The sequence below is a fragment of the Primulina huaijiensis genome, chromosome 3 (genome assembly GCF_012295235.1).
Source record: "Primulina huaijiensis isolate GDHJ02 chromosome 3, ASM1229523v2, whole genome shotgun sequence".
Taxonomy (NCBI): Eukaryota; Viridiplantae; Streptophyta; class Magnoliopsida; order Lamiales; family Gesneriaceae; genus Primulina; species Primulina huaijiensis.
This window is the reverse complement of record NC_133308.1, coordinates 17,516,817-17,531,708: the sequence shown is the minus strand read 5'-3', so window position 1 is coordinate 17,531,708 and position 14,892 is coordinate 17,516,817. Positions and strand designations below refer to the sequence as shown.

The 14,892-nt window shown below is 37.0% G+C and overlaps 1 protein-coding gene across 1 annotated transcript; it reads left to right on the top strand.

The window, feature by feature from the left end:
• The first annotated feature begins 5,656 nt into the window (after window positions 1-5,656).
• On the top strand, window positions 5,657-7,474 carry LOC140973558 (7-deoxyloganetin glucosyltransferase-like). The gene is made up of 2 exons (XM_073436468.1): window positions 5,657-6,224; window positions 6,430-7,474. The coding sequence occupies exons 1-2, from the start codon at window positions 5,735-5,737 to the stop codon at window positions 7,356-7,358; spliced, it is 1,419 nt and encodes a 472-aa protein (XP_073292569.1). The 5' UTR covers window positions 5,657-5,734; the 3' UTR covers window positions 7,359-7,474.
• The last annotated feature ends 7,418 nt before the right edge of the window (window positions 7,475-14,892 follow it).

Here is a 14,892-nt window from a genome sequence, read left to right as displayed (position 1 = left end):
TTTGACAGAAGAGTGCAAGCCAACAAAAACTCCAATGAACCAAAAAGAGAAGTTTTGTAAGAAGATGAATCTTAAATATTGGATGAAAGATTGTATTGAAATATGGTAGGTAGCCTCATGTATCTAACTTCAACCAGGCCAGATATAATTCACGTCTTAAGTTTGTTATCAAGGTATATGCATTGTGCTAGTGAAATTCATTTTTATGCAGCGAAAAGAGTTCTCTTATATATTAAGGGCGCAATTGATTTGGAGTAAAGTTCGGTCAAGTTAAAAACTTCTATCTTCATGGATATTATGATACTGGATGTGCAGATGATATGAGAAGCACCTCGGGTTACTATTTTAGCTTTGGTTCTGGAATCTTTTCATAGTGAAGTAAGAAGCCAGAAGTCATAGCACAAACCATCGCAGAAGCAGAATATGTGGCTGCTTGTGTTGATGTAAATCAAGTACTTTGGATCAGGAAATTTCTTGCTGACTTGCATATGGAACAACAAGAACGCATACAACTAAATGTGGACAACCGAGTTGCAATCTCTATTGCAAATAATCCAGTGTTCCATGGCAAAACAAAACACCTCAAAATAAAATTCTATATTCTAAGAGGAGGAAAAAGAAGAAAAAATGCAATAATCTATTGCAAAACAGAATATCAAAGCGCTGACATTTTGACAAAGGCCCTTCCAAAAGTAAAATTGAGTTTTTGAGGCAGAAACTTGGTGTGTGCATCTTTCGAGCCAAGGAGGAGTGTAGATTTTATGTGAAATGTCTACTACTCGTTTTTCTTTAAAATATACTAGAAATTTTTTTATTTTTAAAATATTTTCGACCGAATATACTTACATACATATATAAATACATTGCACTATTTAAAATAACTCACCAACTATTTTACTCAAATTCCAAAACGCATTGCAAAACATAAAATGTAAATTGTCAAACCAAACCTAGAACTAGCGTTTTTCAAAATAGCAAAGACTCTCAAAACCACGCAAAAGCATAAAAGTAATAAAATCTTTATAGTAATCTTAAATCATAAAAGTGTCGCTGATGTCCTCGCCTCTTGTTATGCATGTTCATAACAAGTAGTACATATACATTAACATGCAATAGTGAAAAATACTTTTAATAAAATAGATTTAACATGAACATGCATAACTTTAAACCTTTTTCCTTTCATCGTATGCTTTTCTTTTCATTATATACATATACATTTCTCTTTATTGAATTCAGATCATTAATTGTGACTTTTGTATCAACTGTAGGTCGATTGATCACTCTTACGTATAACCATGGTACCAAGCGGCGAGGACATCAGCGACACTCTCACCCGTCAACTGAGCCTTGGCCTTACATATCATCATATCCTTTCGTATTCGTATTCATATTCGTATTAGTCACAATCAAGTCACCTCCTTCAAACCTTTTTATCGTATCCATCACTTATAAAAATTCATGCATAGATATCATTTTCTTTTAAACCAATCATGCAACACGTCTTTTAACATTATCGTTTTCCATCATAAAATTCCATAATATTTCAAAATAACATTTTAACATTTATTATAACATTCAGGACACTGCCAGGACGTCTAACATTTTTCAGGTGTAAAATGACTGTTTTGCCCCTGAAATCCAAACTTTCTCAATTTACCCTTGGACTTTAAAACGACGACCCGAATCCATCCAAACTTAACATAACACCTTAAAATACACCCATAAACATTTCTTAAACGTAAAATTAAGCTCCTCGACTAATTTCTCAATTCGTTTTAAAACTTGAACCTATATCTCTGTTTTAACCCGAATCAACTCGAAACTTAACCAAACTTTAACCATAGCATATTAATACCTAAACATACCCTATGCAGCCCAAATCAAGCCAATTAAAACCCTCTGAATAGCCTAGACATCTTACTAAATTTTCCTTTCCCTTGTTCGAACCCTTGCCCTAATCACTTCAAATCCATCGAGCCTAGCCCTTAACCATCATGTCCAGACTCTATGCAACTATCCTAGGACCTAGACTGAACCCTTAGGACTCTACTGGACCAGCCCTATCTAGCCATGCACTTGCAACCCATCAATACGTGCCCTTGAAGCTTTGCGCGACTCAAGCTCACGTTCCAGCCCTAACCCTTGTACTAGCCGCCCCTTGATCCATCTAGGACCATGAATTAACCCTCTTAGTACCCATGAACACATCCCTACAGCCGCACGCAACCTGAACCTCCCTAGACACCAAAACCGAAATCCTAGCCCCTTAAAAACCCAAATTTTTGTTCAGTATATTACCCTTCTTGTCCAGCGCTTAGACATACCTCTATGGAACCTGAAACCTACTGAAAAATGTCCATTTTTAATGGCCCTACCATGGCAGCCCCTTTGTGCATCAGTACCATGAATTTAGAAGCAAGGAAATCAAAGTTTGATCATGTATTGCCATAAAAACGAAAATATAAAAAGGGTATCATATTTTTCATGAACACATGTATAAATACACATAATATGATATGAACGATGAATGAAGAAAGATTAAGGTGTGCCTTTGCGTGTTTCACTAACGAAAACCAATTTGATGCGAAGAACATTGGCGGAGATATGGGTGTACCTTGCTGCATTTTATTCTTCAAAACCGACGAGAAATCCTTGAAAACGTGTTGTGTGTGTGGCCGTGTGTGGTAGGGAGAGAATCCTAGTGTTTTTGAAGCTTGGTGTGCATGTGTTTTGTGTTGTAAGTTAGGGTTTAGAAATTCTTGTTTTGATATAAATAATTGGGTAGGAGTTTAGGCTCAATAATCTTGGTATAATAGACTCATTAGGCTCATTAGAAAGTAGGAAAATTATTTCGTTTAAGGAAGTTTTCAAAAATAATAACTGAGCCTCCAAAAGTCCCTATTTTCGTCAAAAATCGATTATCGGTTTAAAATACGGCTCGGCGTGTAAAAACACCTCAAAAGTTATCATTTTGAAAATAACATATAAAATATACTATATATTAAATAATTAAAAATAATCATTTAATAAAATATTTTCCCTTTACGGTCCCCGGTCTCCGTTCCTCGATCGTGTCTCGAATAACCTTTAAAACCACAGTTTTATTCATTCTAATAGAAAACCATATTTTTAAACATGTAAACATGCCTATCACATTTAATAAATGCAATTCAAATAATTTAATTAGTCATTTTCCATTTTTCCTATATTTGCATGCAGTTGGATTACGTTATCGTATTTTGGAACTTACATGTTGACCATTGTTTATCTTTTTGCTTCTCAAAATATTCAACAGCCCAACTCTATGTTTTCACTATTGTCGTTTATCTCAATCTACTTCGATTGTCTAATATCATTAATCCCAAGATAGCTATGTCTAAACGATTGCCAGTTATTAAATCATTCTAGTCAATAGTCAAGGGTAAACTTTTGACTAACACTGTTGTTTGTAAACCACGTTAGCTAGGTAAACCGCGCTAAATAAACCATGTGTGATAAGATGATCCGATAAAATGTTTGTAAGGAGAATTGAACTCATTACCATTGTCCAAATGCTCACCTAGTCCAACTTCTCGGATACCGCCGAGAGGCTGCTCAAGGCTTACTTTTTCTTGGACGCATGTTGAACCTGTAAATTTGAGCATCATGATCCAATGGAAATGTGAGTGATTGAGAAACGTCTCTCTTAAAGATAAGCGAACTAGGTGGCTTTAATTCCTCTACAGCAAAAGATGATACATAGATAACTTATATAATTACATTATGTAGTTATAAATATATAAGTGCAAGCTTTTTTGTATATTTTTTTGTTTAATGTCACACATTGAATTTGAAAACTTGAATACTTGTTTATGAAACAGTGCGCTAGACGCTGGGGCGACCAAATTTGGCTACTCCAATGCACCCTTCACTTTTTGCGAAATTCAAGCAGTGTACCCCAAGCAGGAACAGCCAAAAATGGTCACATTAGCTCCATTTCCTGGAAATTTCCAGGAAGCTTCTTTGCGCGCTTTGAGTCCGGGTTTCAACTTCGAACACCGGTTCTATCATCTCGAGTTTTTCTTAACTTTTTTCTTTAATTTTCATTCATTAAGCCTACAAATTCCAACTATTTTTTTGTTATTCTTTAAATATAAAAATTTAATTTTTTTTTTTAAAAAAATATGAAGGTTGAACCGGAGCCACACCCGGCTGTTAACTGGGCCCTAGCCCGGAGCTGAACAGTCGGTTTCAGAACCTCAACCATAATTGTAAATGTCGACAGTTAAGGCCAAGGGTCGAAATTTGCCCGATCCTAACCCATTGGTCCAACTCAAACCAAGACCCAACTCGTGGCCATATCTAAAGACACATATCCGTAAAGATTGGGCATCAGTTTTTGCTTCAATCATGGTGATTCCCTGCATTGACATAGATTAAAATTCTTGATTAATAACGTTGACCGCCTTTGTGATTCATGATCATTTTAAAAAAAAAAAACCAAATGGATTGGTCAAAGATTTATAGAAAATTCTTCTTCATCTACAAGAAATTATTATTGTAATAATATTTTATATGTCTGAATAAATTTTTTAGTTTTTACTTATCTCCTGTATTATTTTGAAAATAAATATATTGCTATACATATTGAGGTATGAAAGTGTTGCTGAAGGAATATATGTGAGGAACCATCAGTTGCGACTGTGTGGTTAGGTTGTGAGGAGCAGTCTGTAAATATGGATGGACACGGCTCGACGACATTTCAGTTAAAAAGGTGTCACATTTATTTTACGTTACGGAAACATGATTGAGCCATAAAAAATAAAGACTTAGATATATTGTATATAAGATGGTAATCTTACGTACTTTTATGATTGAGTCATAAAAAATAAAGACTTAGATATATTGTATATAAGATGAAAACCTTACATACTTTTATGCTTTTGGGCTGACACGATAGGTGTAACAAAGTTACATAATAAGATCGAAAAAAAAAGTAAATAAAAAATTAAAACAAAGGTAAAACGAGAAGTCAGACTAAATTTGGTCAAAATCTAAATAAAATAGACTAAATCGATAGATTAAAGACTTAATAAGAAATACGTCGGAACATTAAATACTAAATACATTTGAATTCAAGTCACACCTACGTACTAGTGTTTCTGGGTTCATCCACATCCCCTGTGCGTAAAGTGTATTTTTGCAATAGCTTTGATAAATAATATAAAATCAATCCCATTCAGAAACGTTATTTACCAACAAAACTTTCATTATTAAATTTTTTTTTTTCAGTTTTAACCGTTTTAAGGGTTTTTCGAGTCGTTGTTAAATTTGTTTACTGAGTTGAAACGACCAACATCCTCAATGTATTGTTAGATCACTAAAGATATGAATATGACGATTTCTCTCTATATAAATAACAATCAGATTATCGTACTTTTCACCCTCTCCTCTTACCTCATACATTTTATCATTTCACACTTCATATGAACAGTAAATGTTGCAATCATACTATATATTTCTAAATTATCTTCAAAACTACTTTAATTTGTGATTAACTAGAAATTAATAATTTTTAGAACTTTCGTATGGGGAGCAGAAAAGAAAAAGAAAAAAAAAAAAAAGTCATCCACCAACCTCGATCATTACACATTACAAGTTGTTGAATATAATATTCATCTATTTATTTCTACCAACCCCGAATTCCTGAAACTAGCTCTTCATTTCCCGACACAAAAATAAGGCCAAGATCGATATGAAGGCTCACGCCGTAGTTATTCCATATCCAGCACAAGGCCACATCGCCCCTGTCCTAAAACTAGCCAAACTGCTGCACCACCGGGGCTTCTTCATCACCTTTGTCAACACCGAATTTAACCACAACCGTCTGGTTCGAGCTCGAGGGCCCGAATCCGTCGCGGGTCTCGAAGATTTCCAGTTCAGAACGATCCCCGATGGGCTCCCGCATTCCGACAAGCACGCAACACAAGACATACCGCAGCTCTCTGATTCTCTCACGAGGAATGGCTTGCCTCCGTTCTTGGAACTCGTCAAGAATCTCGACGAGTCGCCCGATTGGCCCAAGGTGAGCTGCATAGTGTCCGATGGGGTGATGAGCTTCACTCTCGATGCTGCGGAGCAGCTCGGGATTCCTGAGGTTGTGTTCTTTACTACTAGCGCTTGTGGCTTCATGGGATACTGTTACTATGTTGAACTTGTGGAAAGAGGGATGTTTCCTCTTAAAGGTAAGAAGGATTTATATATGGTTGACTTACAAATTTTTCTTGATGGGTTATCTCTGCCCTTTTTGGTACATGAAATTGGAAGTGTTTTTAGTTAGTCCCGATGTAATGGTTGGTTAATATTAACAAGTGAAGCGACACATGGATATCTTGAAACCGAGCTACAATTGATAAGATTGACATTAATTTTAGTTTCTTGGTGTCGCAGATGAAAGTTACTTGACTAATGGATATCTTGAAACCAAGCTGGACTGGGTCCCGGGGATGAAGGATATCAGACTAAGAGACTTTCCAAGCTTCATTCGATCCACCGATCCCGATGAAATTATGGTTCATTACAATATTTTGCAGACCAAAAACGCCTCCCGGGCCAAGGCAGTGATAATCAACACCTACGACGAATTGGAGAAGGAAGTACTGCACGCCATCGGACAGAAATTCGATCGTGTCTGCACCATAGGTCCACTCCAATTGCTCGAACGGGTTGTCGAGAGGCCGGAGGTGAAGTCCATCGGCTCGAGTTTGTGGAAAGTAGACGACGAGTGTATCAAATGGCTCGACCAGAGAGCACCGAATTCCGTGCTGTACGTGAATTTCGGCAGCATCACGGTCTTGTCCCCTGAACAACTGCTGGAGTTCGCGTGGGGACTTGCGAATAGTAATCAGAATTTTCTATGGATCATTAGACCGGATATGGTTAGTGGGGATAAGGCGATTCTCCCCAAGGAGTACTCAAAAGAGGTTAAAGATCGTGCCATGATGGTGGAGTGGTGTTCCCAAGAACGAGTGTTGGCTCACCCCTCGGTGGGCGGTTTCTTGACGCATTCGGGATGGAACTCGACCATCGAATGTATATCAGAAGGTGTACCGATGATCTGCTGGCCGTTTTTCGCGGAGCAGCAGATGAACTGTCGATACTCGTGCACCGAATGGGAGATCGGATTGGAGATCGAGGGGGACGTCGAGAGGGAGAAAGTGTCGAATTTGGTTAAAGTTTTGATTGATGGGGAGAAGGGGAAGGAGATGAGGAAAAAGGCTTTGGAGTGGAAGTATAAAGCGCAGTTGGCTGCTAAACCTGGTGGCTCTTCGTACCATAATTTGGAGGTTTTGATCAATGAGATTCTTCTCAAGAATTAAGACCAAATTTGGATTTTAAAAAATACATATATATTCCATTTTAGTTTCTTTGAAGCCTTTTCTCGTACATGGACATTTCTTCGATTTCGATGTGTATAAATTTGGTGTGGAATAAATATTTGTTTATAATGAAAAGAGAAGAAATATTATTAATCAGCCGGTGAACGACGGAGGAAGTAATCACGTGGTTCTCAAATTTACTCAATCACCGTAGGCCGCACATGTTCTTATGTAGGGCAGGCTTCTGAAAGCCACAAATCCAAAGACTGTATTCCACCGAGCGTCAGCATACTCTCGCCCCTTGAACCCATATAAAATACTTAGAAAATACAAATTATGAAATGACTTTCCCATCTACAGCTGTCAAATGAGTCTACGGGCGGCCCGACCCGTCCCGCTTTGTGCCCATCATCTCGACATGTTAGGAAATCTTTAATTCAATTCGAGAAACTCAAGTAGAAAAAAACGTCAAATCCAAGAAAAATTAAGAGTTTAATTTAAAAAAATATAATTGTTTTGAGAAATATTTGTGTGAGACGGTCTTACGGGTTGTATTTTGTGAGACAGATCTCTTATTTGGGTCATTCATGAAAAAGTATTACTTTTTATGTTAAGAGTATTACTTTTTATTGTGAATATCGGTAGGGTTGACCCGTATCATAGATAAAGATTCGTAAGACCGTCTCACAAGAGATCTACTATTTGTATTTTGTTAAGAAATTTTTTTAGCCGTGATAGTATCAAATTTATAGATATGTCACTAGTTGTGCACCATTAAGCATGGTTAACAATCTGAAACTGATCTGAATTTGATCCGTTTAATCCAGCCCAATCCATAACCATTATATGGACAATTTGTACGTATGAGAATTTGTTTAACCCTCTATGCTAGAAAAAAAAAGAGTTTGTTTAACCCTCTACAACCGTAATTTATTAAAGTGTATTTATAAGAACTTAAGCATGTTTTGTGTAGGTGCTTTAAATTCATAATATGGTGTTTTGCTGAATGATGTACCTTTTTTTGTAGATTGAGCACTGATCGAGCTTTTCTTTCACAATAAATCTCAAGGAAAAATTATTGAAAAGTTCGAGCTCAAAATAAGCGTCATTGCACGATGCAAGTTACAGTATAGTATATAAAAATACGGATATCGTTCCACCAAAACTGTATTACATGAATATTATTTTCAATTGTCTTTTCTTTAACAAAAGATATGTTGAATAGATTTGTTAACTACTAAAATTTGAGTAAATAATTTGTCCCAAGGTTAAATATACAAAACAAAATGAATAAAATATGAAGTAAATTTGTTGGTAATTTCGGTTCACATACCCCTCGTTATTTTGATAATTACTCTCGACAATTTTTCATTTCCTTTTACGGTATTCCCTAAATAATCAACACTCTTTTTCAAGATATGTTAAACTAATTCGACACGATAAAATAATATTTAATTATTTCTCAACGGTGAATTGCATGCACGATATGTGGAATTCCTTAGCTTTCGACCTATTAGATTATGACTATCAACGTGTATTTAATTTTATATGTCTATGTAAATTGTAAATCCACATATTATATTACTCGTTTCTATTGTAAATTATTCTCTCGAACTCACTCTTAATATAAAATATTATCAAGTTAATTAGACTTTAATAATTCAAAGAAAAAAAATAATATAATCAAGAATGAAGCATAAATCGAGTATTTAATTAATTCAAACAACGATTCGGGGTAGGATCCCCTTAAATCCCAACAAAAAGAGTTTAGCTACTATAATTCATGCCGAAATATGCAATGCAATAATTAAATGAATATTCTTAAAATAAAAATACTAGTGTAGTCGACGAACAAAAGACACACTGCTCGAAAATGCCAGATTCTTCAAGTTTCCTCGACTCTATGTGTTTTCTCCTTGCATGCGGCTGCTCTTCTTCTCCGAACACTGATCTTTTTTTCCCAAAAAAACGTGTGCTAGGGTTTTATTCAGTAGACATCATCCAAAAATACGGAAAGAAATCGATGAGAATTTCTTCCTTCTTAGTCGCACTGGGGTGGATGATTCCATCCGCCCCAACGTTCATGTCACACAAAACAAAATATATAGGGCGTGCTCGGGCGAGCGAAAATCCCCGCTCCAGTGTGCTGTCTCGCAACTTGTTCTTCCTCTGGGCGAGCTAAGGCAGGCGAAAATCCTCGCCCCAAAGCGCCTGTCTCGCAACTCATTCTTCTCGGACGCGCTCGGGCGGGTAGAAACCTCCGCCCCAGCTCTCCTATCTCGGCTTTCCTGTCCATATCACCTGCAAATCAATCCAAACACATGAAAACAATTCTTATTCCTAAAATGTAATAAAACTAACTAAATTTACTCGAAATATCACGACACATGCATGAATGTGACGAAATGACACAATAAAAAACACACAAAAACGATATCTATCAACTTCCCAATACTAACCTTTCGCTCGCCTGAGCAAAATAGGTTACAATACATAACAAAATAAGAAATAGCACAACGTTGCGTTCTTGGTTCTGATTTGCCTCAGCGACTATCCAAGATATCCTTCATCAATCAACACACAACACTAGTTTTCGAACATCACCTAGAATTTTACACACTGCAATCTTTCATTGATTTTAAACGTGTGTGTGCAATGTAGGTTCGAGATTCATGCATTTCAACAGTTAAATTGCCAAAGCTGCAAGAAACTTTAATCAACATGTTGATGTAAATTTCCCTGTCTCATGCCCCTCTTAACTAATTACCGACCCACGACACAGATGGTTAGGACTTGCCAGGCACATATTAAAACTTGAGTCAGGGTTAGCTTTAGATAAGATTAAATAGGTACAATGATATATCAATTCGTGGACATTCAGATTTTACATCTGATTTTCTTCAATTGCATACATCCCCATCTTTTTAGCTTAGGAATAGAATTTCATTCTTTTATTTGGCTCCCCCATACCTTACATCCCATTTTTTCCAAAGTTCTTTTCACAAGTGCAACAAAATTCTTTTTTTTTTTTTGTACTCCCTTAGATTAGAACAAGAGGTATGGGAACAAAACTATGGTTCAACTCAATCTCAAGTGTCCAAATATAATGCTTGATATATATGTGACAAGCAGCGAACAACATATATCTCAGTAAGCTCGGTACAAAACATTGGCTGAAAATAAATATGCCTAACTCATCCTCGTGCTGCTGGTAAGTGTTCGTGTCAAGGAACGTGTTCAAGTTCAATTCAGACCTAATGAGTTTCAAATTTCCAGCAAACAATATCAACTTACACTATGTCATGCAATCTTCTACGACCAACACCCGTGCAAAATATATTTATCCTCCAATCAAAGTTTTCATGCATCAACACTAGGTATGTGCTAAACTAACGAGATGTTACAAACAGAAAGGATTGTATGTTATCAATTCAATATCCTCCTTGGCTATCAATTCTCAATCTAGCACCACAAGCTCTTTCTCATTTGACACACATAGATAACAATGCAAATATGAAAATAAACACATTAATTCTCACAAATAAAATTTAAAAAATGACTACCTACCCCCCAATAATAAAGGCGTGCAATGTCCCCATTGCAATAGAGTGTACCACAGACTCACAAAAATGACAACAAATGCAATATGAGAAACAAAATGCAGCAAGAATGGAAAATAACTTAAAATGAAATAAGGAAAAGAAAACTCCCCTCAAATAGTTCTCAATTTATAGTTTAGAGTTCGATTGTGGGCCATTTTCAGTGTTGACTGTTTTGGAACCTGGTGATTCCAATTTGTGGCTCAACTGTGCCACCCATGTAATGCTTCAACCTCTGGACATTGACCGTGAAGGTCCCACTTTTTCCATCTTTCAACATTACGACACCTGATGGAACACCTCGACAATAACAAATGTTCCTGGCCATCTCGACTTGAGCTTACCGAGAAACAGCCTCAATCTGGAGTTATATAGTAGAACTGATTCGCCATCCTTGAACTCCCTTGGTGTGATGTGCTTTTCAAGAGCCCTTTTAGTTCGTTCTTTCTATGTCAATGCCAGATCGTGCTCTTATCTTTGAATTTGTCCAATCGCTCAAGATGCAGCAATCACTTTTCATTTACAAGAGCAAAATCAAAGTTCAGTGCTTTAGTTGCCCAATAAGCTTTATACTCTAACTCAACTGGTAGATGACACCTGAGACGTCTGCCCTTTTTATTGCTTAAAAAATACTAATTTTTTTTAAACCTCACTTAGCATCGGCCGAACCATAAAAATTACATAAAATATTTTGGACATCATTTTAAAATAAAACAACCAACTATATATTTGATAAATACAACCCATACTATAATCTCTCAAAAACCTCTCAAAACATAAATAAAAAGTCGTAAAATCTTTTAACATAAACTTAAACATAAAAGCGGAACAGTAGAAGCGCTGGTCCTCGGGTTATGTGCACCTTCAGTCCAGTCAGATCAACCATCAAGACCTCCCATAACATTAATGTCATAAACACCTACATCAATCACACCTAGTGAATCTAAAGACTCAACACACCATAATCTTGATAACAAGTAATACGTATAAAATCACATGCAACAATGAAAAATACTTGTACTTAAAATATCGTTTTCATGAAGATGCATAAACTTTAAACATAAATATTTTCATAAACATTTTCATGATGCATAAACTTTAAATAAAAAATTTTCATAATGATGCATCAACTTTAAACATAAACATTTTCATGACATGCATAGCGTAAATCTCGACTTTTCTTTTTTCCTCATTTCATAACATAAATTCTTTTATCATGATCATAAACATTTTTCTTTTTTCTTTTCCTTTGTTGAATTCAGATCGTCAATTGTGACTTTCCTAAATCCTCAAAAATTCGATGGATCCATCTACATGAAACCGCAGTACTGAGAGGCGGGGGACACCAGCAACACTCTCACCGGTCAACTGGGCACTGGCCTATCCTCATCGAATAGAATACGATCGTCGGGGCTCCCTCTAGGGCCTTCTCCCCTCACGATATTCTCATTCTTACCTTAAACCTCATATCCTCAATGGTGTCACAGGAAATACGTTCGTCGGACTCCCACTGGGACCATAACTCTCACGATATCTCCAACGTAACATCATTATAGTCACAATTACTTCACTTCCTTCAACGTTTTACATTTCCATCACTTTTAAAAATCATGCATAACATATCATTTTTATTTTTGAAACCAAGCATGCAACATGTCTTTTAAATGTCAACCTTAAATAATAAAAATCCATGGACATTTAAAATCATAATTTAACATGTAAAAATTCATAAACATTTGAAATAATCATAATAGCATACAAAACAGCTTTCAGAGCACTGCCATGACGTTTACTAATTTCTAGGTGTAAAAAGACTGTTTTACCCCTAGACGTAAAATTTCACGTTGTTGACTTTTTCTTAATTCCATTGACTCTAATATGTCCCAAATAATTATTTAAGCCTACATGAATTTTTCCATATTTTTATTTAGCCTAAATCGAGGTCTTTTAATTTAATCTTTAAATAAGACGTATTACTGCGTTTTAATCCCGAATTAACCCAAACCTTAATATAAAATTCCCAAATTAAAAACTTAGAATTTTAATAATTATTTGAGCTTAAATATAATTTTTCATAATTTTATTAAGCTTAAAACTAGGCTTTTCAATTAATTCATTAATTAGCGTTTCATGCAGCGATTAAATCCCGGATAAATCCAAAACTCGTTATTTTGATCCCAAATTTTTAACATAACCTTTTTATGATTTAGTCTACCCTTCCAAGTCATGGGACACCTCCGTGGACCCATGGATTCAATTTTAGCCTTATTATTTTTGTTTTTGACACCTTATCGAACACACCGAGCCATCTCCTAAATTACTCGAGCCACACTCGAGCCACCTTGAGCCAAAATCTATCCAACCCACATAGGAACCATACTCACCAAGCCCAGCCCGAAAAACAAGCCCTGGCCCGTTCAAAAACTTTCTGGAACTCTACCTAAAATTCTGCACGTGTGTGTGTTTGTAGTGTCCTTGTTGTATTGGGACTCCTAGCCGCCTAGGACTCTACCAGCCCTTAACCACAGAGCCCACCTGACCATAACCTTCCCTGGACCACACCTAGACCCTTCCCAGACCAGCCCAGCCCCTAGACGCGAGCAGCGAACCCCCTGAACAAGACAGCAGCCTCCTCGCGCGTACATGCTTATCCATGCTTCATCATGTTCCTACTCGACCAGCAACCAACCAAGCCGCACCAGCCCCTACCCAGAACCTTGTGCACCCTCTTAGGACCCTAAGGACCTAGCTTAGCACAGCCCCAAAGCCCCCTAGCCGAGCTACTACACCATGCGCAAGCTGCACAACCAGCGCCTGCACACTTTGCTTCTCGGGTGGAGTCCTTGTTGGGTAGGATTTTTCCCAGCCCTCTTAACTCGAGTCCTAGCATGGCTAGGACTCTTCCCTTGACCCTCATGGACCCTAGCCAAGCTCTGGTCCAGCCCCTGCCAAGCCACAAACCTGTTAGAGTAGATGCACGTCGAGCCAAGTGTTGGCCGAGTGTTCACAATGAAACTCTATGTATAAGCAATCTTTATTTTAATAATATTTGAAATTATTGTTTTGCCACATCTTTATCTATATACCCATGCTAGTTGCATAGATAAAGCCCTTGAATATACAAATAGTAGAAAGAATATGAGATGCTCATATGATGAGTATCATGAAACTCATATTTGGAATACTGTATATTCTAAACGGTTCCTAGTCGATTCAGCCGCCGCTAAGAAGGATATAGGCCGCTCGAGCTTGAGACTAGTATCTGCGATGTGAGTACCATGTTTCATTGGTAGGGGACATTGTGATGTCCGAGCATGCAGATAGGTGCTCCTGGTAGAGTGCACTGAACAACCCTCCATTAAAGGACTTTCCAAGTGGTTCTCACTTATCGAGTGGAAAAGTCCTAGTTTATGGTTGTACACCATTAGTCCTTATGACCCGGGACAACATTGAGACTCTATGTGCTAGAATTACACTTTGACTTGTTTACCGACTCTCATGGGGTCATCAGGTGGCAAGGTTGGGTGTTCTGTCGAAACATATAGGAGTCGATGCATTGTAGTCGGGGATTCACCGCTTACCTACGGGTATGGATATCCTATGTGTTTTTCATGTATATGTAGTTTGAAATCTCTGATCAGAGTATGGTGGTAATTATGAAAGGGGTTTCATAGATTACACCATCGATGCAACTACGACATGACACATAGTATCGATTCATTGACAACTCTCGATATACCAATGGTTGTCGAATCGGTCGGGATATATGAGTTGAAGGGACCGTACTGTACGCTAACCATAATTGAATGGTTCTTGCAGGCACTATCATTTGATACCTAGGGAATCATGTAAGCGATGCTGCTAGGCGTTTAACATGATTGGTTGGGTACTATCAGACTTGAGTTCTGACGTTCTTATTATCAAGGAGTTGATAA